At 42.2% G+C, this 26958-nt stretch overlaps 1 protein-coding gene across 3 annotated transcripts in view; it reads right to left on the bottom strand.

Moving 5' to 3' along the window:
- Positions 1–1595: 1595 nt before the first annotated feature.
- Faxc (failed axon connections homolog, metaxin like GST domain containing) overlaps positions 1596–26958 on the bottom strand; it is an 81404-nt gene continuing 56041 nt past the window's right edge. For all 3 annotated transcript variants that reach the window (XM_028877998.2, XM_028877999.2, XM_028877997.2), the window contains 2 exons: positions 25286–25402; positions 1596–9849 (listed from right to left, as the gene is read on the bottom strand). In XM_028877998.2, coding sequence (XP_028733831.1) covers positions 9560–9849; positions 25286–25402 — 407 coding nt within the window. In that variant the 3' untranslated portion in view covers positions 1596–9559. The remainder of the gene's footprint in view (positions 9850–25285; positions 25403–26958) is intronic.

Raw genomic sequence — 26958 nt, 5'->3', positions numbered from 1 at the left:
AATGCAAAATATGAGAGTCAGGGAGCATTGAGCACAAACAGCAAAGTGAAGCACTCATCTTCACTTTCTAGCATTACTGGCTGAGAAGGCAAACAGTCACACACACACACACACACACACACACACACACACACACACACACACACACACACAGTGAGTCCTAAAGGCAAGCACAGCAACGCCTCCCTAACACGGCAGGTGCCAAGTTTAGAGCATATGCCCTCTCCTCCCCACACAAGTCTAGAAGTCTGGTACCAACTTACATTTGAGTAGAGTGTATTTGTCACCAAATATATCTGATGAGGATCTATAGAGGCTGGGCATGGTGGTGCATGCCTTTAATGCCAGAATTCAGCAGGCAGAGAAAAAGGAGCTCTGTGAGTTCGAGGCCAGCCTGGTTTACATAGCAAGCCCAAGGCAATCCAAGTCTACATAGTGATACCCTGTCTCAAAACAATACAAAAAATTTAAATTAAGCATGGGTGAAATGGTTAAGAATGGAGTTCTTAGGCCTGGTGTGGTGGTGGTACATGACTTAAATCTCAAGGAGGCAAAGGCACGCAGATCTCTGAGTGCAAGGATAGCCTGGTGTACAGAATAAGTACACAGAGAAACCTTGCCTTGAGAAACAAGAGAGGGAGGAAAGGAGGGAGGAAGGGAGGGAAAGAACAGTTCTTAAGCAAGTGTGTATGGTGTGGTGGAGACTCTGGGAGTGCTAAGCAAGTGTTCTGTCACTGAACTACATCCCAATCCAGGAGTTCTCAGAGGATAGAAATTCAAACCATTCTATTTAGAATGTGGGATCAGAGAATCCTCTCATTTTCTACTTAGTAGATATTCTGACTGTGGGGTAGACTTTGGATATTACCTTATTGTAATTTGCCCTAAATGGTGAAAACTATTTTTGATTATTAAAGGATCAGACTTGAAAATTATATCTGAAGCCCTGTGCATATCTCCACAGAACCTGGCATGCCTATAGGTCCAGCTACCCTCAGAAGTTCAATGTCACACACATACTGTGGAACATGTACAAACAAGATTTGTCTTTCTAAAACCTCACCTATGTATCTCTGATGCCAAGACATTATCCACACTTTAGCCATATGCAAATCCCACCCCCTTGGGCTGTAAATGGAAAGTATAGTTACTTTATTGAAGAAGTATAGAAACTAATAGAGGCAACATCATACAAGAAGTGGGTTCATTACAGGGTCTAGCCACAGCTAAAGCTTTAAGATGTGTCCCTAGCTGTCCCTCTGATTCCTTCTTGGCCAGGGTTATCACTCCTCACAGTGTTCTTGGAGGCCACATGGAGCAAGACGGAAGAGTAGAAAAGGGAGGACTACATAATCAGTGCTTCTTCTTTTAAAAATACACTCATTTAAAATCCAAGCCGGAAGTTATATGCCTAACAAAGTCATGACCTTGTCCCAATTGTACAACAGTCTTACAACTAAAATATTCTCCTGATCTAAGAGGCCACCATTTAACAGCATATTTGATGCAAACTTTCATATTTCCCCATAAATATAAAGATTAAACATTCAAATTTTCAAGAGAACTGAATTAGAATGAAGACATCCACAGCAAGCTATTTCATATCCATTAGTTATCATTTACACATCAAATACATACAGCATAAGACCAAATATACAGGATTTCCACATTTATATAGAGTAATCAACATAGTGCACAATTTAAATCTATCTTACAATCAAGTGTACAAGTGGAAGTATGGCTTTATAAACTACTAACAGCAACTGTACTAAAGTAACTCATGGCTCCAGAAATAAACACTGTATGATGCCTCCACATTGGGGCCCTTGATTAGTGAGATGCTATTCACCGTGTTTACAACCCAGATGACGCAGATAATTGTCCTCCATCAGCCCCAAGCAGCTGAAAGGTGGGTTGAAATCATGCCAGTGTAGGCCCTTGCTCCCTCAGTTTCCTTATGGTAAATCCAGACATCTTCCATACGTTTGGATACACAAGTGAGACGAGAGGGTGATTACCAGGTATTAGCAAAGCTTGCATTTCAGAAAGGTGCCCAAATTCTCCGGCAATGCATGTTTTATTGAACAATTGGGGTTCATTTCCCTTGATTTTCTTGTTTTCACCTTAGTGTGGTGAAAGCATGTGGGGGCTGTCAAGGCGTTCTAGACCAAGTGTTCCCAAAAAGCAGAATTAAAATAGGCTCTTGTAAAAGTGAGATCTAGTTACATGAGATCCTGCCTCAAAGGAAAACAAGTGACATCTAACTGCTGATTTTTCTTGTCTCCTACTTCACATAAAAATGAGTAAATAACTTGACCCAAATCATGCATCCATATCTGTCCACTTGCCACACAGGCTACAGACACATTCTCTAATCAGTTACAGCCTTCTGGGTGCTAAGTAACCTCTCTATTCCCTTAAACTCTACTGAATAATACACTTTCTAATGTCTAGGCTGAGAAGCTTGGAAATGAACATTATAAATCAGCAGAGCCATCTACACGTATACAGCAGTGTCTACACATATACATCTGCGTTTATCATAAGTAAATACAGAGAGACAAGCACAGAAAGTTCTACGGATAAATTAAATACAACGGTTTGGACAGATGCCTAAATATAAATCATTTGTGGTGTCTCTAAACATTTTTAAAAACTTCTCAAATAAAATATAATTGCTTTGTACATTTTCTGTAAGTGCTATAACTTTTCATACTAAAATGAAGTTGCAAAATCAAAAGAGTCAACGCACTGGGCCAAGCCCTGTGAGCTGCTCTGCAAATTGCCAACCCAGCCTCAGAGGGACAGTACTGGAGCATGAGCACTGAGATCGAGATGAACAGCACTCTGATCCAGAGACCATGTCTTGGTCAGAAATTAAGATAAACATTACTTCAGTGCTTTCCACACCGGCCACTTGTTTAGCCATAGGCAATCCATCACTGTCCGGACTGCATTTGTTTTTCATTTGGAAGCCTGTGCTTTTTATTATTTTCATAACATTCCATCACGTGAAAAAACTTTCCATGACCTCCAACCCAGCCACACCATACCATTGTCCAAGTCCTGGTATTTGTTGTCATTTCTCAGTGAAAGGCTAAGAATCCCAGGAAAAGGACTTGGTACCCCATGTTTCCAACCACCATCTTAAAGAAACATTCACCCAAATTAAAATTTGAGTTGTCGTTTACTACAGTGCAGGTGAGTGGGGGGAAAAAACTGTTTACAATTGACACGATCTGATCTCAGGAGGCTTATCACTGAGGCAAAACCGCTTTGACAGGAGTCACAGAAGCATGTCACTCCTGCTGACACAGAGACCTGCCAAACATTTCAATGTTGTCTTCCATTATATTACTGCAAAAAAAAAAAAAAAAATCAAATACAATTGAAAGTTAAAATGTAGCCACTGGACATGGTTAGTAATCAAAAGTGACCTTTTAGAGGGGGTAGGATTGAAAGAAATATGAGAGACCATTTGCAATCTGAACAACTATTAAAGGGGAAACTCCTCAGACTGAAGAGCCTTTCTCTCTTTTAGCCTTGAAACATTCTGTCCTTTTTGTTACCTGTTTGGCCAGTACTAATAAACATGGCAATTTACAAGCTAAATCCATTTTTTTTAAAGATCAGAGGATAGCCTAAATGCTAAATAAAGAAAAAGATTACTGACAAATGAAGTATTCTAGAGCCACAGAATAAAAGCAAATAAATAAAAATAAATGCTTGCTGACAGATGGTGGGAGATAAATTACTCTCATTCAGCAATACTATATTTTATACAATGAACTGGTCATGATAAATGTATGTGTATTACTCAGCAATCAGTAAACTCTTAAAATAGCTAACGTTGTAATGAGGGACGGTAGTGCTTTTAAGTGCTAGGAAGCAATGCTGGAATTAATTGTGCACAGAATTCCAAAGCACTGTAACAGTACATGGTGTGAGACCATACCCATAAGGTACTTGTTTCGCTATCTGGTGCCCACAAACTAGATCTCTTGGAGCAATGATCCTCTTGAAACCAGAGCTTTGTAGTTGCCATGGTCTAGCAAGATGACTTTTGGAAACCCTGGGTCTGGAGAAGTTCTCTGCTTATGCAAAAGCCAGAACATCCCATAACAGTACTCTGAAGGGCAAGGTATTGACTGGTTCTGGCAATCACTGCTTCAGGATTTCAGATATTCTTCAAAGTCCCAAAACCTAAGCTCCAGGTAAGGAACTGAAATAAAGAAAGCATCCTACATGCATCTGTTACTTACCCATGGCATTAAGTAAGAATTCTACAGGCAAGGGGCACTCCAGGCCTATCCACCCACCAAGGGGATCCTTGTGAACTTTACAGGTTCATTCAGGTCACCAGAAGCACTGAGTAAAGGTAAATAAATAAAGCATGTCACAGTTGCACACCATTGATCTCTGGGCCTGTTAATGATGGACTCAGCGCTCAGCTTTCATAGTGAGAACTATTTGCCACTAAATATATTTTCCTATGTATTCAGCATATTAGTCATAGGTCTACTCAAACAATACTGAACACCCAGAAAGGAACCCGGGTCAGTCAAGAGCACTAAAGATAACTTTGTTCTGTTTTGGTTTTGTTTTTTAATGGAAGAATAAACTGAACTTTTCCCTACCAGCACAATACATCACCATTTTATTGAAAATAGAATCAGCAATTGATCCACGAAAAAATGAACACAGGAAAATTTGTTGCATAGATCTTATTCCATAAGAAAAAAAAAATCCAACCAGTTCTTTCCAACCTCCAGCCCCAAGACCACTGCTTACCCACTCAGAAGTGGTGGGTTTCAGGGCAAATATGATGCTTACTTGGTCCTGAACTCATTCTGCTACATCAGCTTCAGAAGTGGTTGAAAATAAGTCACAATGACAACAGCAAACTCGGTCACTTTCAGAATTGTAAATCCGGGGCTAGAGAGACGGCTCAGTGGTTCAGAGTGATTGCTACTCAATCCTGAGGACCACAATTCTTATCTTCTTTATTGTGAGCCTAGCCTTTAATAGCTGAGCCATCTCTCCAGCCTGTGAGGACGAGAATTCTAATGCCAGCACCCACTTCTTGCAAACACCCATATCTCCAGCTGGGCAGGATCCAATTCCCCATACTGGCTAGTGTACCCTCAAAGGTGCGTACATCCCCAAAGACATGTACACACATATACAAATAAAAATTCTGTCTGAATAAAGATATTTTCTCAAACAATGTGGGGCAGCTGTTCTTTGTTCTCTCTCTGTCACTCAGCACATATTCAGTGTGAATAACAATAGACACCATGTTTGCTTGCACATCTCATACCAATTCTCTCCTCCCTGGATGTGTAAAAGACAAGAACAACACCAACAGTGATGTTTAGAGACTCTTTGCAACAAGACCTCCTCATCTGGGGTCGGTGGACCCCCTGAGGGATCAAAGAGCAAATCCACTTTCCAAATCTTTGAATTTATATGTAAAATTGTAGATATTTGCATACATGCACTTTTCTGGGAATAGAGCCTAGGACTCTCATTAGATTATCAATGGAGGCACTGACACACACAATGAAAACCCATTACTTTCTAGCATGTGGCCCACTTTCTGAGCATGCTTTTCCCATCTAGCCTTCAGGGAAGGAAATGATAAGTGTTTTTGTTTTTAGAGGGAAGGGGGATGATAATAAGTTGGGAATTCTTCATGCGGAACTGATGAAGTTGGGCCTTAAGAGATGGTGATTGGGGCCAGAGGGTAGGGCATTTCAACAGAGGGGCTGGCATGACCAGAAACACAAAGGTGGAGAATGGGAGGCATGTAGAGGTAGTGATAAATGGATCTGCCACACTAGAGGGTGTATGGAAGAGCCATGGGAGACAAGAGAAGTGAGAATATTGAGCCCTAAGGAGGAAGCCTCAGTCTGAGGCAATAGATACCCCCTACAGACCAAAAGTTTTTTCCAAAGATTGCTCCAGTGGTAATGTGTGAGATGGATCTGGAAAGAGTCTGGCCATGTAAAAGTTATCACACAAATCAAAGCAAAAGAGGTGCTCTGGAGTCGGTGTCATGTCTGCCTTGTCAGCTACTCTACAGCTAGTGGGCATCCCAGGGTCAGAGCCAGGACAGACGCTCAGTGCATACTCAGTGAGTGAGCGACTGAATGAACACAAGTTATTTTAAACACAATAAAAGACAGGAAGGGGAGTATTGGATTTGAAAATCCATCCTGTTGCTATTCACAGAGCCTGGCAGTGCCACACATGGGATAGATACTGAGGAAAGATCTCTTGAATTGGCCTGAACTAGGCCGGCTAGATGTAGGAGGTGAGAGTGATGTAGCAGGAATCCAAGACTCAGAGTGAGGCCGGGCTTGTTGGTACTGAAACATGGAGCAATTGTTCAGAACATGGGTTTGCACGTAAACCAAAGCAAGGGGGTGTGATGGCAAGAGCCCTCCAGGGCAAGGTGAAGGACCCCAGCTCTGGGTCTTAATTCTTCAAATACACAGTGTGTGATGGAGACATCGATGACCTCTGCGGCTCTCTTGCAAGGGCCTCTCTAGAGCTATGTCCCAGACCTTCAGTTCTATGCTTGCAAACAAATCTAGTACTTCCTTTCCTTGACTCATTCTCATTTCCCAACATAGCTCCGTGCACATGGGCAAGACTCACCTGAGGTCTAGACTGCAATAGTGTGATTCAAGTCCAAAGTGTTCTAAGTCTGTGATCAACGATATGGTGGCTATCCATGGCTTTGGTAGTGTCATTGGTCACAACTTATTATAGGACAACAAAATGGTAAAATCTGACAACATAGTCTATTTCTGCACAAATGTGTGTTGTCCTTTAAATTGTCCTGATGGATCCAAAGCATCTAGCCACTGCTCACTAATCCTGACTGTGGAGTGGGAAGTAGACATATAGGAAGCTTTGTTTCTATAATAGGTTAAAGGAAACATGTGGCCCTTGTATTTTTCTGTCCAATCAAAAGCATCTATTTACATAAAATATTGTGCTTCCTTATGTTACTTTCCAGAAAAAATAAAAATAAAAAATAAATAAATAAAGAATCTTGAGTGAATGAGTGAAATGCCCCCTAGTTTCTTATTATTGTCCTTACAAGTAGCACCTATTCACCAAACTGGACAGGGCTTCAAATCTGGGCAGCACATAAAAAAGTAAAGCCCTCCCATTAAGGACCCACACGGCCATGATTTTTATCTTGGTCATTTTGTTTCAATACTCCATATGGAGGAGGGAAACAGAGGTATATTCTCAGGTTCTATTCAAATTTGTGTCTACAAAGTACCCAGTTGTGAGCTGTCCAAGCACCCAGGACTCCAGTTGGCAGTGCCCATTCACTACATCCCTCAAGGGGTACCTGGATGAAATGAACTTCCCTACAACTTAACAACAAACACTGCCTATGTATGGAGTTCCCCTCCAAGTAATGCATAAGAAAGCAGTTATTAATCCACATACTTATACTCACAACATTCTTACAGGGAAAAGCATCACAAAGGAAGAATAAGTCAGTTATATTCAAAGTGTCAAGCATTTCCTTCAGGCTGAGAGAGAGGAACAGGCAAGAAAACCTGTAACGAGTCAGGCCCACAGTCCTCCTAGCCATGCTTTATTCAATGGTTTCCCTCATCACATAGAACTGCCAGCAGATGCTCAAAACACCAGGAGACAAGCAGGACACCCACATGATGCCAACACACAAGCATGCCTAATCATGCACACCTCCTCCACCCCCTTCTTACTATTCATCAAGCAGTTCCTCTTTAATACAAAATATCCATAGCTAGGTTTTCTACAGGTAAGACTTTCCAACATAAGAGTTCAGCATTATTCCCATTCCCATGTGCCCTACAGCTGCTTCAGTGGCAAACATCTTCAAACGCTCCTTCTTTGCCTCTTCGAAAATGAACAACACTCTTTAAAGATTTTTGTGGAAAATCTATATTAAAAATAGGTTACTTTTCAAGTAAATTACATTAATTTCTCAGAAACTTCCATCTTTGAGGGGCCTCATCAACCCTAAAGTAACCTTTACCCATTTGGTCAGAAGCAAAGCCATTGGTTTGCAGTTAAGTCTTACAGCCCAAATTCACAGCCACCCCACAGAACCCTTGCACCACAATTGCCTAGAAAATGAACTAAGCTATCCAAAGCTGCCTTCAGAGTCAAATACCAATACAGGAAAATCCCACCAGTTTGGGGGCTCTGGAAAGAGGGAAAGCGAGGGCTGATGGGAAGGTATGAGAGATCATGAAACACTAGGATTTGGTGTCCATGCTGTCTCGCTCTCCCCCACAGTGGGACACCTGACCGGGGCATTAAGGAAACTGCAGAGAACTCAGACACAAGGAACACCTTCATGCTTCTCTTTCCAGCGCATCTTTGTCTTCAAAAGGTCACGACAGTTGACAAGCTTGTGCCTACAAAAGTCAAATGCTTTCCTTCACCTCTGTTAACCTGCCATAGTCCTAAGCTTTATCTTCTCCCAATCAATAAATGCAGGCAAGTTAGCACTTGGGAGGCAGCAAAGCCACACGCCACTGCACTCGGCAATGAAAGAAATGCTGTTCTGCAAGTGCCCAGAGCTGAGGACCCCATGTAGCTGATGATGATTTGCGAAGCTACTTCCAACGTTCTTCCAGCCACGTCACAAAGAAGAATGTCACAGTCCTAACAGGCTTGGTGTGTGTTTCATCTGCACGGCCTTTGCAAGTAACTGTGCTTGTTGCCCAAATATGGAAGTCCTGTGCCCTCAGATCTTAACTTTTATGAAGCCCATGAAGAGTAAAATTTGTTCGCATTGCACCACTTCCAGAAGGTTTAAAGCGCCATACTAATGCTGCCACATGAATCCCCACAACACCCCTGTGAGGTAGGTAGGTGGAGAGTATTGTCATCCCCACGTTACAGGTGGGATAAATGAGGCACACAATAGTTAAAGGACCTGCCCCAGATCACACAGCTAGTCACTGGCAGGGTTTAGAATGAAAACTCCTGTTGCATAGCACCCCCCACTCAGCGCTGCGCACACAACAGCTGTCCACTGAATATCGGTGGACTTCATTTGACTTCTGTCTCACCATACAAGTACACACACAACGTACAACAGCAGCCAAAGGACATTATCCCCTACATTTTTTCTGACGATATTTCTCATTACTTAAAACCCTGGTAGATGAAAGATGTTCAAGAGTCCACCTGACAACCGAGTCCTCAATTGAAAAGGAGCAATTTTTAAAAGCACTCAGGTGACGCCCATTCATGTACCTGCCCTCCCACACAATATTGGTTTTCTAATGAAAACAAAAATGGATTTCAGGTACCATGCTGATATTTGTTTTGTCTGTTTTAAACGGAGCCATCTGAATGGTTCTGTGTTTTGTTTGTACAAAAAAAATGAAATAAGGCGGCTTATAGTCCGGTTAGCATGTTAAAACTGAGCCAAGCTTGAAGATCTCCTCCCAGCTCAGGTGGCTTTCTACCTGGGAAACCAGACCAGCCCAGGGAGTGGCAACCCCTAAGGAAGAGGGTCAGCAGTGGGACATCACTTGCACTGTTCGTGGTCTGTGTAGTCATCCATGTCCACGTCAGAATCAAAGAGAGAGTGTCCAGTGAAATCCGTGTCTGGCGTCCTGGAAAAACTGTTCTCAGCCCCTTCATCTTCAAAGGTCTCTGTCCTTGAATAGAAGCTAAAATCCAGCATGGGTGTGTGAGTCTTGCTGGCCTCGCTGCTCTCCTCAGACTCATAGATGGTATTGTCGTCATCATGGTGCCACTCAGGCCAGAATTTCCTCCTGATCCTCTCACAGTACATGGCGAGGTTGATCAGCTCCCCTGCAGTGTGGCAGAGAAACAAGAGTTAGTTCTCAGGGGCTGTGGCCTAACAGTGATGCAGTCAGAATGCCTGTGTCCCCCGGAATCCAAGCACCACAATCCCAGCTCCCAAGGAGATGTCAGGAGATGGGACATCAGGAGGTCAGGAAGGTGAGATGAACCCTCATGACTGGGATTAAAACCTCCCAAACAAGGCTCAGGTAGCTGCCCCTTCCACTAAGAGAGGACCCAGTGAGGAGGCACTGCATCTGTGAACTGGGAAGCAGGTCCTCCTCAGACACCAACTCTTCCACACCACGATCATGGACCTCCCAATTTCATGTACTGTGAGGAAAAAAAAAAATGGCTTTCACTTACAAACCGCCTACTTTGTGATATGAAGGAGACAGGAAGTAGTCAGTGGACCTCCTACGAAATTTGAAAGAATGAAGTGGGATAAATGTTTTTCAAGTAGGAAAGTTAAAATCAGTGAGCAGGCTGAGTGGGAAAAGACGAGTGTGTCCTACAGTGGCCAGAAGTAGATGGGCAGTTTACATAAATTGGCATTATATTCTGAGCATCTGGCTTTGTGAAACATTTTATCGCTCCATACCTGGATGGCAAAAGAACTAATGTGTCTACTCAAGAATATTTAAGTAAATTTATAAACATCAATCCAGGCACAAAACCTTTGACCTACAATCTGTTCTGCCTAAGATTCATAAGGGCAATAGGGGCACAGAACTTACAGCAGTAGCCAACTAGTGTCTGATTTGACATAAGGCCCCTCCACAAGAGGAACCCACACCTGATACTGTGTGGGTGACCAAGAACCAGAGACTAGAGAGCCCAGAGACCTGGGGTAAAACCAAACACTATTGGTCTGAAAAAAAAAAGTATCAATAAAATGACTCCTAATGATATTCTGTGATCCTCATAGATCATAGATCAGTTCCTTATTCAGCCATCATCAGAGAAACTTCCTCTGGCAGCAGATGAGAATAGATGCAGAGACCCACAGCCAGACATTACATGGAGAGAGAGTCTAAATTGGAAGTCTCCATCAAATCCCTCCCCTCAGAGCTCAGGGAACCCCTCAGAAGAGGAGGCAGAAAGAGTGTAAGAGCCAGGGGGATGGAGGGCAGCAGGAGAACAGCACCCTATGAATCAACTGAGCAAGGCTCATATGAACTCAGAGACTGCAGCAGAAGCACAGCGCCTGCAGGGGTCTGCACCAGATCTTCTGTGTGTATAGTAGAGCTCTTAGCCGGGTATTTTTATAGGGCGCCTGACTGAAAATGCGTGGGTCTCTGATTCTTACACCTTCTCTTGAGGCTCTTTTCTTTCTGCTGGGTGGCCTTGTCCAGCCTTGATATGATGGCTTTTGTTTTATCTTATTATATTTTATTTTGTCATGTTTGGTTGTTATCTCTTAGAAGCCTGTTCTTTGCTAGTGGGAGACAGAATGGGAGTGGACCCAGAGGGGACAGGAGGTAGGGAGGGACTGGAAGCAGTATAGGGAGGGGAAACTATAATCAGGATATAGTGTACGAGAAAAGAATCTATTTTCAATAAAAGGAAAAAATGAAAATAAATTTTAGAAAGATTAAAAACTATGTCTTATATTTTCCATAAAGTGGACAGTTAAAAATTACTCTTATGCTGGGTGGTGGTGACGCACACCTTTAATCCCAGCACTCAGGAGGCAGAGCCAAGTGGATCTCTATGAGTTCTAGGCCAGCCTGGTCTAAAGAGCGAGATCCAGGACAGGCACCAAAACTACACAGAAAAACCCTGTCTTGAAAAACCAAAAAAAAAAAAAAAAAAAAAAAAATTCTTACACAAAACTCAAGTTCAAGAGGATCAAAGGCCTCAACATAAATCCAGATACACTGAACCTAACAGAAGAGAAATCAGAAATAATCTCTAATGCATTGGTACAAGTTCCTGAACAGAACACCAATAGCACAGGTACTAGGATGAGCAACTAATAAATTTTCTGTAAGGCAAAAGACACCATCAATAGGACAAAACGGCAGCCTACAGAATGAGAAAAAGATATTCACTAACCCCACATTCAACAGAGGGCTGATTTCCAAAATATATCAAAAACTCAAGAAGCTAGATATCAACAAACAAAATAATCCAATTACAAAATGGGGTACAAATTTAAACAGAGAATTCTCAACAGAAGACTCTCAAATGGCTGAGAAACACTTAAGGAGATGTTCAACATCCTTAACCATTCAGGGAAATGAAAATCAAAATGACTCTGAGATACCATCTTACACCTGTCAGAATGGCTAAGATCAAAAACACTGATGACAGCCCATGTTGGAGAGGATGTGGAGGAAGGGGAACACTCCTCCATTGCTGGTGGGAGTGCAAACTTGTATAGGCACTTTGGAAGTCAGTGTGGCAGTTCCTTAGAAAATTGAGAATCAATCTACCACATGACCCAGATATACCACTCTTGGGCATGTACCCAAAGGATGATCAACCATATCACAAGGACACTTGCTCAACCATGTTCTTAGCAGCTTATTTGTAATAGCCAGAACCTGGAAACAACCTAGATGTCCCTCAACTTAGGAATGGATAAAGAAAATGTGGTACATTTGCACAGTGGAGTATTACTCAGCTGTTAAAAACAAGGATGCCAGGAAATTTGAAGGCAAATGGATGGAACTAAAAAAAAAAAATTATCCTGAGTCAGGTAACCCAGACTGATAAAGACAAACATGGTATGTACCCACTCTTAATAAATAGTCATAAATGACTATTAGCTGTAAAATAAAGGAAATCTGTGTCACAATCCACAGACCCAGAGAGACTAGGCAACAAGGAGAGCTCATGGGGGACACCCAGATCTCCCTGGAAAGAGGAAATAGAAGAGATTCTGTGAGCAGACTGAGGGCAGGTGTGGATGGAAACATGAGGTTGAGGCAGGGCAGAGGGGGAGAGTGTTAAGGGGGATTGCTGGGGGGGTGACATTTCAGGGCCAGGTGGAAGCCTGATGCAGGGAAATCTCCCAGGAGTCTGTGGAGAGGAGCCCAGCTCAGACTCATAGCAATAGTGGATAGAACAGGCTTAACTAGCTCTCTCCTGTGACCAGATTGGTGCCTGGCCCAACTATCATCAGGAAGGAGTCATGCAGCAACTGATGGAGGCAGATGCAGAGACCCACAGCCAAACAGTAGGTGGGGTTCAGGAATCCTGCAGAGGAGGAGGAGGAGAAAGAAGTGTAGGAGCCAGAGGGATCAAGGACACCACTGGAAGGCTCACATTCAACTAACCTGGTCTCATAGGGGCTCAGAGAGACTGAAGGAACAACCAGGGAGCCTGTATGGGACTGACCTAAGCACCCTGTGAATGTTACAATTGTGTAGCTTGATCCTCTTATGGGACTCCTAAAAGTGGGAACAGGGCCTATCTCAGACTTTCACTGGCTTCTGGGACCCTACTCCTCATACTGGGTCACCTTGCCCAGTCTTAATACATGGGGAGGTGCTCAGTCTTACTGCAACTTGATATGCCGTGTTTTATTGATGACGACCTGACCTTTCCTGGATGGAGATGGAAGAGGAGGAAATTGAGGGCTGGGAGGGGGAGTGGGGGAGAGAGGGAGGGGCAGGAGGCTGTGGCTGGGATGTAAAATAAATAGATGGGAAAAAAATAAAGAAGTGTCCTTACAGATAAGTGTGCCTACAAACACATATAATAAGACTTGTATTTTTATTCTTTTAAATATTTTAAGTTAAACAGCTGTACACAAAATTATAAATAGTATCTGACCACCATTTCCCAGTTCCAAAAGAAAAATGAAGAAATTGTATGAGTTTTGCCTTTGATCCACCAGATGGCAGTGTTGCTTAGAAATAGTAACAACTAAATCTTTTACTCTAAGTCTCGTTTTAGCTATACAAACATTTTACTTATTATATGTGTAATTCATGTTTAGTGAAAAAAACTAGGAAACACATAAGATAATAAAAATAAAAAATGTCAAATAATCCCATTCTCAATAACATTTTTTATATTCTTGTAGAAATGTGCTTTTAAGTGTTTACACAAACTTGCATTGGCTACATAGTCTGTCCCTGTCCTTTTTCTACTTAATAACACACAGAGAGGATCTCTGAGTTTCACAGTGTGGCATCCATGGTTATCTCACAGTGTATTATTATGTGAATGCACCACACTCTAATTTTCTTCCAGACCCTTGTCAAAGCCATTTCACTTGTTTCTACCCTGATGGCTGTTGATTAGAGTCTAATTACTCTGGTTTACTTTCTATTAGAGAAAATAACATAATCTGGAAGATTACAAGTCTGTGGATGAAAAGTATATAAATGTATAAAGAAAAAAAACAACACTTACCATCAATCCAAGGGAATCACTGTTAACATTTTGATTTAATTTGTCTTTTCTACTTATTTATTGTTGCTAGCCATTACCCCATTTAACATTACTGTAAACATTTTTGGTGTCATTAAAACTTTCCAGACCCTGATTGGTGTTTTCCTTAAATTTATACCCCTCTATAAACACAACAACACAAGAGCCCCTGCTTTATGGACCTGTAAATATAAGGTCTTCTACTGGTTAGAGGTCACCAATTTTATTCTTAAATCACAATAGTGTGGTCTACATGGTTTAAGATCCCATGCTGTAGATAGCCCAGTGAAGGAGAAATAGATGAGATCTACATGAGCAAACCGGGAGTGAGGGCAGGTAATGGAGGGCAAGGGATGGGGGAGGAGAACATAAGGGAACAGGAGGTCCGAGCTGGAACAGGGATGGAGTGGGAGAGCAAGGAAAGAGATATCATGATAGATGGAGACATCAGGGAATAGGGAGAAGCAGAGTGCTAGGGAGGTTCCCAGGAATCCACAAGGATGAACTGTAGCCATAAGATCTCCAGACACCCACCACTTAAGGCTCTGCCGTTGGGACTGCCTTTCTTTCTATGCCCTTGTCTCTTTACCTTTCTTCTTCCAGAAGAACTGTTCCCTGGGGGCGTGATCCTCATGTCACTTTTGTGTGAGATCATGAAAAGTAATAATCGGTCACATCATCTGACATTTCTATGGTCCTCGTTGTGAACAAGACACCATGGTGCATGCTTTACTCAACTGCTGAACTCATATTAACGTCCACATTCCTCACCTCCTACTGTAATCCTACACTCTCTGTTGATGAGTAGAGAGATTGACCTGGGACATAACCACTTTGAACTATTTGTCATGGACTCCTGCCCTGTGTTTCTTCCTGGAGTTATGAGAGGAGAGGAACTACTTCCTAACAGTAGTGAGCTATGGTGGAAGAAGTTGTAATTCTATTGCACAGTTGAGAGGGTTTGCCTTAGTGAGCAAGGGCTGGGAGCCCCCACACCACATCCTGCCCCCGAAAAAGAATGAAACAGAGGGGACATCTAGAGTTGGGATCTACCTTTCCCGTGCTCTGCTGTCCCTTTCCCATCAGATGACCCATTCAACATGCCACCAACCAAAAAAAAACTGTGAAAGTTGGCAATAGAAGGTTGGCAACAGAAGTTGGGAAAACAGAGCCAGGCGTGGTGGTGCACGTCTTTAATCCCAGCACTTGGGAGGCAGAGCCAGGCGGATCTCTGTGAGTTTGAGGCCAGCCTGGGCTACCAAGTGAGCTCCAGGAAAGGCGCAAAGCTACACAGAGAAACCCTGTCTCGAAAAAAACAAAAAACAAACAAACAAAAAAAAGAAGTTGGGAAAACAGACAGGGGAAAAATGGAGGGAGGGGTACTGTATTAACATAAATGCCTATGCTAAATATGTAAAAAATATGTAAACTTTATGAATAGAAAAACAGCATTTCTTCAAGGGACACTCAACAATCATTTAACAATTTCATCCTCTGTAGAGTATAAACTATTAAAAGTTAGTGTGGTAGCATCCAACACTGATGAGGATAGAGAGGCTAAGCATTGCACTACATGGATGGTAAAGGGTTATTATAGCCTACTTTGGAACATAATTTGATGATATTTATTGAAACTTTAAGTGTGCATATCTGTTGGTCTTGGATTCCACTTTGAGTTCCCCATTCTGCTAAAACAAAATCACCAGTATATAAAGTTACATGCACATGGGTGTTAAGTGTGGCAGTCCATATCAGCACAGAAAGAAAGGGAAGAAGGGGAGATGAGGGAGGAGGAGGAGAAAAGGAAATATGGATGTCCATCAATAGGAACTGATTGAATAAATTACCCCTGCTATAGGAAGTACAGCTAATAAGGATTCTAGTAAGTTAAAAGTAAGTTGTAGTGTAATGCATACAGCACTGTTCTACTGTTTAAATAAAAACAAACAAACCAATACCATATATGTATATATAAATTTGTACCTGAAAAAGAAAGAACTTACCTTAACTCTTCTATGCTGACTATTCTGTGGGGATGACAGTGGAATCAGTAAAGGGGAAACCCACACATTTTAAGCCTGTTTCCTTGTTATTCAACTTGTAACCATTATGAATTACTGTCTAATTTGAAAATTCAACCAAGTCAATGAAGAAGGAAAGAAAAAACTAAAGCGACATTCTCAGACAACTTCAAAGCTGAATGTTCCTCTGTCCTATAGCGGGTAGCTGTTCTAGCTATGACCTTGAAGCACCACCCCTAGACAGGCAGCAGGTGACTGCTACACCTGCCTATGACCCTGAAGTACATGCCCCTGGGGCATGGCCGCTCGGAACCCTTACAACCTGAGATGCATGTGTGTGGCTCGCTTCTCCATTTCCTTGTGGTTTGGATGGTGGGACCAGGTAGAAGATCAGCATGGGACATAGTTTGGCTTTCCTGGGCCCTACAATAACTCTCCCATGCTGTAGAGAGTTACCTCCTAATAAATTCCTTTGCTCATTAAATAGACTCCATGGATTTTTTTACTTTACTATACAGAATGCAATCCTAGACAGAGTACAGAGCCTTCTCTTGGAATTTCCTGAGTGGAAACACCCTCCACTCCTTTTTGAAAAGTTTGTGAGTAGTGCTATCTTCCTGTATCACTAAAATCCCTAATAATCAAAAAACATTCTGTGAACAAGTTCCCTGACACTAGAAGTGCTGTTACGCAGACCCAGAATCCAAGATAATTTTCTCCAAGATCCAATGATACATGGTAAGAATGAGGATGAAGGAGAGGCCTGTATTACCCTCCAGCAATACCTACTGTATGTCCTGGCTCATTAACCAGAAAGTATTTGTCAAACATGAGGCCAATAGATAAAGAACACATCCACACACTCTCTCTCTCTCTTACACACACACACACACACACACACACACACACACACACACACACACACACATGTTCTGCAGACATATACTCAGTATAGCCCTGTCCCATGTGCAAGGACTGGCTACAGCGGTGGCTGGCTACACAGGTCCACCAGAGACTGAGTCTAGCCCCTTCTAAAAAGTTCTTAACATGCTGTAAGGACACTACTTCCGTCTGGTCCCCTTGACACTGAAAATACTGAGACCGGTGACATTGGCTCACAGATCTCAGAATCCAACACCTACAAAGGCCACGGAATCCAGCCATTTCCTGAGACCTAAATGCCCCAGCACAACCTCTACCTGACTGCTTCCAGACGAAAAGGAGTAAGAGTAACGGAGGAAGGGTATACCTAGGTGTTTTTCGATAGTATTCACCGGTTTCCATCTTTTTTAAATCTATAGAGTTAGCAAGTTTTTTTTAATAAAAAATAAAAATAAAAAAATAAAAGGACATTAAACTACAAGAAATCATTGTTGGTAAAAGTTGCTGAATCAGGTTTCTCTTAGAACATGGAAGAATTTCCTGATCAAAACACCAATCCTGACTACATCAGGAGTGTTGCTGAGGGGGTAAATAAGATCAAACTATGTTATATACATATATGAAAGTGTCATAATGAGGACTGGAGACATAGTTCAGTGACAGAGCACTTGATAGCATGTGAAAGCCTTATGATTCGTGCCTAGTAACACAAAATAACATAAAAATGTCTTAATGAAACTTGGGATTGCTCAGCGCTTGCTACCAATCCTGATGACCCGAGTTTAATCTCCAAAATCCAACTCCTACAAGTTGTTCTCTGACCTCCACACGTGCCACGTGTTCATGTTCACATATACACTACAAACACACAATAAATAAAATGTAAAAAAATAAAGTACAGAAAATGTTACATTAAGTACATTATTTTATAACATTAATACAACAAAAATGCAGAAAGACTATTACTGATAATAACACAGATTACAAAATAGTTACATTATTAAAACAAATTATAGTTGCCCTAATCAAGGAATTAAAATTGAAGAGGCTTTCAGACATTGCTCATAAGAGCAGAAAATACTCTGGCCTTTCTAGAAAATATACAAACCCAAAGCATGGGTCCTTTGAGATAGCAATCCCCGCCTAGGATTTAGGCTTCGGGATAATCAGAGGAAAGGGTGAGTACATATTTACAACAATGTTCACTATATAATACTGATTTAAAATAAGGGGAGAGGGACTGGAGGGATGGTTCAGTCCCTGAAGTGCCTGTGGTGGTAAGCATAAGGACCTGAGTTCGGATCCCCAGGACTCATGTGAATGCTAGACACAAAGGTGAGTGTCTGTCACCCCAGCGATAGACAGTGGAAACAGATCTGTTGTGGAATATTTGTTTACACTATGAAGATGTGTCTTTGCCAAGGTGCCTTCTAATTGGTTTAATAAAGAGCTGAATGGCCAATAGCTAGGCAGGAAGAGGTTAGGTGGGACGTACAGGGACAGAGAGGACTCTGGGAAAAACAAAGACAGAGTCAACAGCCAGACACTGAGGAAGTAGGATGGGCAGTGCAGAGATAGGTAATGAGTCTCCTGGCAGAATGTAGGTCAACAGAAACAGATTAAGTTATAAGAGCTAGTTGTAGGCAAGCCTAAGCTAAAGGCCAAGCTTTCATAAATAATACTAAGCCCCATGTCATTATTTGTGGGCTGGCTGTCCTGACAAAGCTTACTACATAGATGCCCAGTGATTATTGACCAGCCAGCCTAGCCAGTCAATGAGATTCAGTGAGAGACCTGTCTCAAAAAGAAATAGAGTGGGGCTCCTGACTGGATTCCAGAGAAACGCCTCACCCCCTGTGCCATGCAGCCCGAGGTGGGCGGGACGCAGCAAGCCATGGGCAGTGGGTATCCTAACCCCAGATTCCAGAGAAATGCACCAGCCTGCACCATGCAGCTGGACGCACCAACCAGAAGCCCACCCATCGCCAGGGTACTATGGTGATCTCTTTGTGATGAGCAAGCATGGCCCAGCATACCTCCAGGGCTACCTGAGTGGGTCAAGAAGACCTACTCGCAGGTCTGGGGCTGTCCGCTCCTGGCTCTAGGGGGAAGCGCAGAGGTATGGTATGGTGGTTCATGGGAGAGAGAGAGAGAGAGAGAGAGAGAGAGAGAGAGAGAGAGAGAGAGAGAGAGAATGGTTCAGGTCTTGTGGACAGAGGTATATGTAAAGAGATGAGAGAGGAAGGGAGCTGGCTGGCTGGGATGGTGAGGGAGCTGAACCCTTGATGAGCAGCAACACACAGGAAAGCAAGTCCTGCACTTTGGGTAGCACAGCAGAGATCACCCTGTTGATGACAGCACAGGTGAGCCAACCCTGAGGAAGTGACTGTGGGAGACCTAGCCTCACCCCTCATCTCCTGCATGGCAATGTAGGCTGAGGAGAGATGTCCTCCCTATGCCCCTGCCCGTCAACATCTAAGGCAGTGGGAAAGTTGACCCTGAGGTAACAAGAGTGAGAGAGCTACCCCTGCTTTCCACAACCTGCAACACCCAGGAGAGCAGGCCCTGCACCTCACCAGGGCAACACAACAGAGCCAACCAGCCCTGTTAGGAGAGGTATAGGTGAGCAGCCAGCCCCAAAGTTGTGAGCATTGGAAAGCTCTCCCCATTTTTCATCTGTCTTGTGGCAGCATGGGTGGGGAGAGTTGCCCTTCACCCTCCACACCCATCAACATCTGGCAGGTGGGAGAAATGGCCCTGTGATCCTAAGAGTGGGAGAGCCAACCCTGTCAGCGTAGGTGTGGGTGAGCCAGCCCCGAAGTTGTAAGCATGGGAGAGCTGTCCCCATTTCACACCTGGTGAATCAACCCTACAGCTGCCCAGATCCAGACTCAACGATATGACTTGTCCTGCCCCATCATCCACCCCATCTATGATCTTCAGGAGCACGTGAAGGGACCTGACCTGCAGACGCAAAGTTACAGGGTTTCCACAAAACAGGGCAACAGCAGGATATCCAGGAGGAGCCCCAACAAGGGCCCAGCATCAGTAGGTTAGTAGAAACCAGGGACCTCGAACCTGACCAATGACTCTTTGCAATAAACACTTGCAGGAAAAGATATATGGACAAAGGGGTTCACAGTGTGACTCACAGTGTCACACTGCAACTTCCATGACGAGATTCTTAAGTTTTCCCTTTTTTGTTTTATTTTATTTTATTTTTATTTTTCCTTTTTTCTCTTAATTTTTTTTTATTTGGGGGGTGTGCAGCTGTGGAGGGAAGATGAGAAGGGACAGAGGAATAAGTGGGATCAAGATACATGATGTAAAAGAGACATAGTATAAATACAATTGAAAAAACAAAACAAAACATCTATAAATAGCAAAAAAAATAAAAATACTTAAAAAGTAGAAGTCAGGTCTGTGAATTCTAGTTAAATTCTTCCTTTGAATTTGATTCTATAGAATGATGTTGAAAAGCAAACCTTATCACAACCAGGAAAGCCCACTGTATGTATTTAAAACTTCCTAAATTTCTATTACTTATGCTGTATATTGTATTAAGCCCATTTAAAGCATACTTGTTAGCTTCCTTAAGCTAATGTTTTTATAAGTTCATTACCATCATAAAATACACTGCTTTTCAGAATAAATGCCCTTTATGCCTATCAAAAAAAAAAAAAAAAGAGATAAGTGGAAGATGGGAGAGGAAGATATTAACTTAACGTCACCTTCCAGCTTCCATACACATGTATAGGCACCAGCATGCTTTCTCTCTCTCTCTCTCTCTCTCTCTCTCTCTCTCTCTCTCTCTCTCTCTCTCTCTCTCTCTCTCTCACACACACACACACACACACACACACACACACACACACACATGCATGCTGTGGATATTGCTCTATATAAATAAAACACTGATGGCCAGTGACCAGGCAGGAAGTAGGTTGCCAGGCAGGAAGTAGGTGGGACAAGGAGAGAGGAGAATTCTGGGAAGCGGAAGGCTGAGGAGGGAGACACTGCAGCCACCGCCAGGATAAGCAGCATGTAAAGACGCCGGTAAGCCACCAGCCACGTGGCAAGGTATAGATTTATAAAAATGGGTTAATTTAAAATAAAAGAACAGTTAGCAAGAAGCCTGCCACGGCCATACAGTTTATAAGTATTATAAGCGTCTGAGTGATTATTTTATAAGTGGATTGTGGGACTGCGGGGCTTGGAGAACCTGGAGAGAAGCTCTCCAGCAACAAATGGCGCCCAATGGCTCGAGTTTCCACCTTAAACCTGAGAATATTTAATAACCAATTCTAAACAGAGCCAAAACCAGGTTCCTGCTTCTTGTCTCATACAGGCAGCTAGACGCCACAAAACGCAGGTTTGAACACTGGCGGGTTCCTGGCGTGTGCGTTTGACCAGCAGTATGGCGGGAATGAGATGTCTGCCAGTGGCACATTATGCTCTGTGGTAGATTTAGTCTTTACTATTATTTATAAAAAAAAAAAAAAAAGGTTTCTGGGCTACACACTGCTTTGATAAAAGCTTAGACCCACTATTTCTGAGACTTGATGACTCCCAGAGCTGGCAGAAAAAACGTACCACTGCCATGTTGGGAAGCTGAAGTGGGCGGAGCCAGCAGCCACAGCGCCTTTTCAGTCTTAGAATGGTGCAGTTTAAAGCAATAGGCTCAAGGTAATATAAAAAATAAGCCACATAAAGATGGTTACCATACAGGGAATCTGGATTATGTTGTCTTTGATATTCGTAACTGAAGAAAAACATTTGATTGCAAAAGCTGTTGAGTTATGCCAAAATGTATATTTTAAAGGTACCTTGACTTCAAAATTTGGATTTAAGGATATGTTGCTTTGGAAAAGAGGTTCTGCTTTTGTTTCCACAGAAAGCCAGAGGTTGTGGATTTGTTCCAGATTAAGATACATCAGGTTTCACCAGCCAAGACCCCCTGAAAGGTCTCCGATGACACCATGGCCCAGATGATCCAACATCCAGAGCGGTTTCAAGGCAACTGGTTCACACCATACAGCCTCAAGGACTACCCATAGGCCTAAAATTTTCTTTGCGTCCCCATAAGATACAGCGCCGCCCTCCAGCAGGAAGTAGTAAGAGATGCTACGCCCAAATTCCCAAATATACCAAGCTGGCTTTAGAGGTGGAATTGGCTCACTCCCCCTCTAAACCCAGACATATTGCTTTAAAAAAAAAATGGTTAAGAGATTCTCGTGTCCCAAATCAGAAGAGCCCTCTGGTGTGGGACAGAGAAAAACCAATATTTTTATTTAAAACAGGCTGATTAAAAATGTGATCTCTTTCTAAAAAAGAAAAGGGGATATGATATAGATATATAGGAGGATATAGAGATGATAAGATAAAAGGGTAGATTAATGAACCTACTTTTAAAGAACAACTTGTTTAAAATGTTTTACATTGGTATAGATTTTAGTTTATGTTTAAAATGTTTTGCATTGGTATAAATTTTAGTTTATTGATACAAACTTAAAGTTAATTTTGTTATCCTGTATATATATATTTCTATTCTTGTTTGAGGTATTATGTTTATGTAACTCATTTAAAATTGTAATGGATAATTAAAAATAGGTTAATAATTAGTCATCTATGATAATCATATTTATAGCCATGTTAGATAAGTCTTCTAGGTATACATAGATATATTTCAGATAGATAGGTAATCTTCAAACACTTGAAAGACCTAGAGAATATGGCATTTAAATAACTTAGAATTCTGTTGACGTGAGACACAATCGCTCCTGGCTGCACCAATTTGATCCCGAGAGAATGTTGGACTTCTAAGACATTTCCATTTGAAAGTTTGTCTTTTTGGCACAAAATGGCCTACTGGGCAAAGAACTGCCCTTGCCTTGATGGCTGACAGTACAAATATAATGCTGTCCTTTCTGGACAAGCGGGACACAAGGAAAGCGACCACTGTACTCTGCCAAGACAGGGTAAGATGGTCTCTCAGAATTCCTGCTTCTAAAATGGTCAGATACTCTAGGCCTGTAGCCAATTTAAATGCATCAACAATGCTGAGAAACATTAGGTGACTGTCCAGGCTGCCAGCTGTCTTGGTCTACTTTTGCAAGATTCCCGAAAGTTGCTTGCGTCCATCTACCATTTCTCAGGTACCATTATGTTCCTTCTCAGGTCTTTAATGTGGTTGAAAACTAGATAGTTGTAATTTCCTCAGTTATGATAAAAGATAAGTTAGATATAAAACCTTAAACTCACAAATATAAGATAGATAGGACATCTTCTTTAATATTGTAACTGTAATTCTTGCTTGGTAATTGTTTTGTTATATGTAATTTTACCATGTTAAAGTTAAAACCTTCCTTTTTAAAAAAAAGAAAAAAAAAGGGAAGTGTTGTGGATATTGCTCTATATAAATAAAACACTGATGGCCAGTGACCAGGCAGGAAGTAGGTTGCCAGGCAGGAAGCAGGTGGGACAAGGAGAGAGGAGAATTCTGGGAAGCGGAAGGCTGAGGAGGGAGACACTGCAGCCACCGCCAGGACAAGCAGCATGTAAAGACGCCGGTAAGCCACCAGCCACGTGGCAAGGTATAGATTTATAAAAATGGGTTAATTTAAAATAAAAGAACAGTTAGCAAGAAGCCTGCCACGGCCATACAGTTTATAAGTATTATAAGCGTCTGAGTGATTATTTTATAAATGGATTGTGGGACTGCGGGGCTTGGGGAACCTGGAGAGAAGCCCTCCAGCAACACACAAACACTATATATATACACAAAATTTTTTAATTTAAGAAAAAGAATACTAGCAAAATTATCTTAAGCAACCCATAAATACAAAACAATACTAACCACATAAATTACAATATAGCAAAAGAATAGGATATTAAATAACTGACAAAAATATATTCTGGAAGAATATTTAATGACAAAGGAAGAGTAAAATGTACTGCTTATTCAAAACTTCAGGTTATAACTGCATGGTCATTATAGTTACGGCTTTTTAAAGTACATGCACACTTAGACTTGTTAAAAAATGAAGATACATAGCACAATATCAGTAGTTCTCTGTGATTGATGAAATCACAAGTATGCGTGTTTGTCTGCTGCTTTGTTAGCTCAGGCTGGCCTGGAACTCTCTATGTAAACAAGGCTGGCCTGGTACCCACCATCCTCTTGCCTTAGCCCCCCATGTGCTGGGATTACAGGTGTGAACCACCCTGCCTAGTTTACAGTTCTCATTTTTTTTTAATTTTCTATCTTTTCTCTATTTTCTCCAGTAAATTAAATGTGTAATATTTGATAGTTATATGTATAGCTGCAGTGTGTGGTTTTACTTTCTTTTTTTTTTCTTTTCTTTTTTTTTTTTTTTTTTTTTTTTGGTTTTTCGAGACAGGGTCTCTCTGTGTAGCTTTGCGCCTTTCCTGGAACTCACTTGGTAGTCCAGGCTGGCCTCGAACTCACAGAGATCCGCCTGGCTCTGCCTCCCGAGTGCTGGGATTAAAGGCGTGCGCCACCACTGCCCGGCGGTTTTATCTTTATCAAACTTATCTATTCAGAGTGGCACAAGGAAGGTCAGAGGACACCCTGCGGGAACTGATTCTCTCCTACTGTGTGGGTTCTGGAGATCAACGCTGGTTGTCAGGCTTTGTAGCAGGTCCTTTGCCTGCTGTGCCATCTCACTGACCCACCACAAGCATATTTTAAGAAATGCTGACTATTCAGTCCGTCTTCCTACTCATCTAAATTAAGGAGAATTTCTCACTATGTCAAGCAGTTCCAGGAGCAGCTTGTGTGGCTCTGTCAACAGCTAGGACTAAAGAACTAACCTTCTCTTTAACATACTCACACACATGACAAGGCCAAGGCTGTCCTGGTTGCTCCAAAGCTAGAGCAGAAAACTTCCTTGCCCAAGCCACTCACACTCCTGGGGTTGGACCAGTTCTAAATTATCCTGGCTCTTTATTGCTGCTTTCTTGGCAAAGTTTCTCCCAAGACAGCAAAAGCAGTGAAAGGGGTGGATACAAAATTAGCTACATGTTAGGGACAGAGAGCTGTGGGTGTCACTGATTCTCACTGAGCCCGTCCCCCATGCTGCTCCCCACCCACCCGTCCCAGCTACTCCTGTAACACGAAGAGGGTGGGCACTTGCCTTTGATCAACCGCTCCGGTCTGGTCCCTGGCAAAGTCCACATCGCCTGTGCCAAGTGTCCAAAGACAGTGGCATCAAGAGTGGAAAGCTTGGGCCCCATGATGTACTTCTTGTCACCTGCAGCAAATGGAACAGAAAGGTCACTGGACTGGCCCACGCTGTCTAATATGATCACAAGGGCATTAAGCACATTCTCTTTATACAGTTGTTTATGCACCAAAAACTATGCATGCCCTTTCCAAAAAAAACCAAAAATGAACAAATGTCCTATGACGCAACTCCCAAGGTAGCAAAGCATGGAAGGGTGCTCACATACACAAGAAATAAGGATGCTCCCAGAAAAGGGAATAATTCATCAACAACTAAATTCCAGAGAACCTCCTTGTCTCAACTCCAATAATAAAAAGATATAATGCTTACCAATACCTGGGAAGTTTGTTAGAACCTTCTCAAAAGTAATCTGCACCAAGCACCCAAGACCTCAATGTTTATAAGACTAAACCAATACATTTGCCTAGAAATGAACAAAAAGCCTACGCTAAGGAGTTTGAAGCAAGGCTGTCCATGATACTCCCAAGGACTGGACAACTGTTTTGCACAGAATGTCAGCTTCCCTAGGAAACCTCAACTACAGAGAAGATACAAGTTCACAGGTTCAGCCCCAGCATCGGGCCCTAGGCTCACACAACTGCCCTTATGTCTCTGCTTAACCAACACTGATGTCAAGTTCAGGCCTTGACAAGTGGACAATCACACTTGACTAAGAACCGCCCAACTTGTTTTGTTGGCTGCTGTCAGGTACTGTATAGCATAAATAGAACCTTCTTTTTGCAGCAGCCTGGAACCAACAGAAAGCCACAACTAGTCAAAATATAGACAATAATTGGTCATGGGGTGCCCAGTCCCAGTTGATACGATACATCTACAATATAACCCCTATACCTAAAGCTCAGGGAACATCACAGAGGAATGACAAAAAATATTTTAAGGGCCAGAGGACCAGGACTTCTGCTTCTAGACATGACAGGAAAGCTACAGCTATGAAATCGCCACAATATAGTTGACTATACACTACCTGAACAATGATTAATACATCAACGAGGATGGGGGAAATGTCATAGGACCCCACCCCTAGATGAAGAGCTATAGGCAATTAACGACTGCTGAAAAAGGGAGAATTAGTCTTCTCCATGGTGGAGCCCCCTAATTGGTAATCCAACAGCAAATGTTCAGCCCTCAAAACATACACATATAACCATACACATATACACATATCACCAAAACTAAATGGACTCAGCAAGTTTTATGAATTTATTCAAATATATTTGTAACAATAATAATTAAAGAAAAAGAGGCCATGAATTTGAGAGTGAATGGAGTGTGAAGACTTGGGAGAAGTTGGAGGGAGGAAAGGGGGGTAATTATCATTCACATACATGAACTTCTTTAATTAATTTAATGGAGAAGGAAAACTGTCCCAAGTTGTCTTCTGGGCTGTTGTCAAGTACTGTATCACAAAGAGGCCACAGTAGAATTGTATTCACCCAGGTTACATCCTGACACACACTGTTATCTATCCTGATCATTACCTAACCTCTCAATGTTTTCCTGTCTGCAATAGGAGATGACATTAAGAATACTTTCTCAGTCTGGAGAGATGGCTCAGAGGTTAA

The sequence above is a fragment of the Peromyscus leucopus genome, chromosome 2 (genome assembly GCF_004664715.2).
Source record: "Peromyscus leucopus breed LL Stock chromosome 2, UCI_PerLeu_2.1, whole genome shotgun sequence".
In the NCBI taxonomy this organism is placed as follows: domain Eukaryota; kingdom Metazoa; phylum Chordata; class Mammalia; order Rodentia; family Cricetidae; genus Peromyscus; species Peromyscus leucopus.
This window is presented reverse-complemented; position numbering and strand designations above follow the sequence as displayed.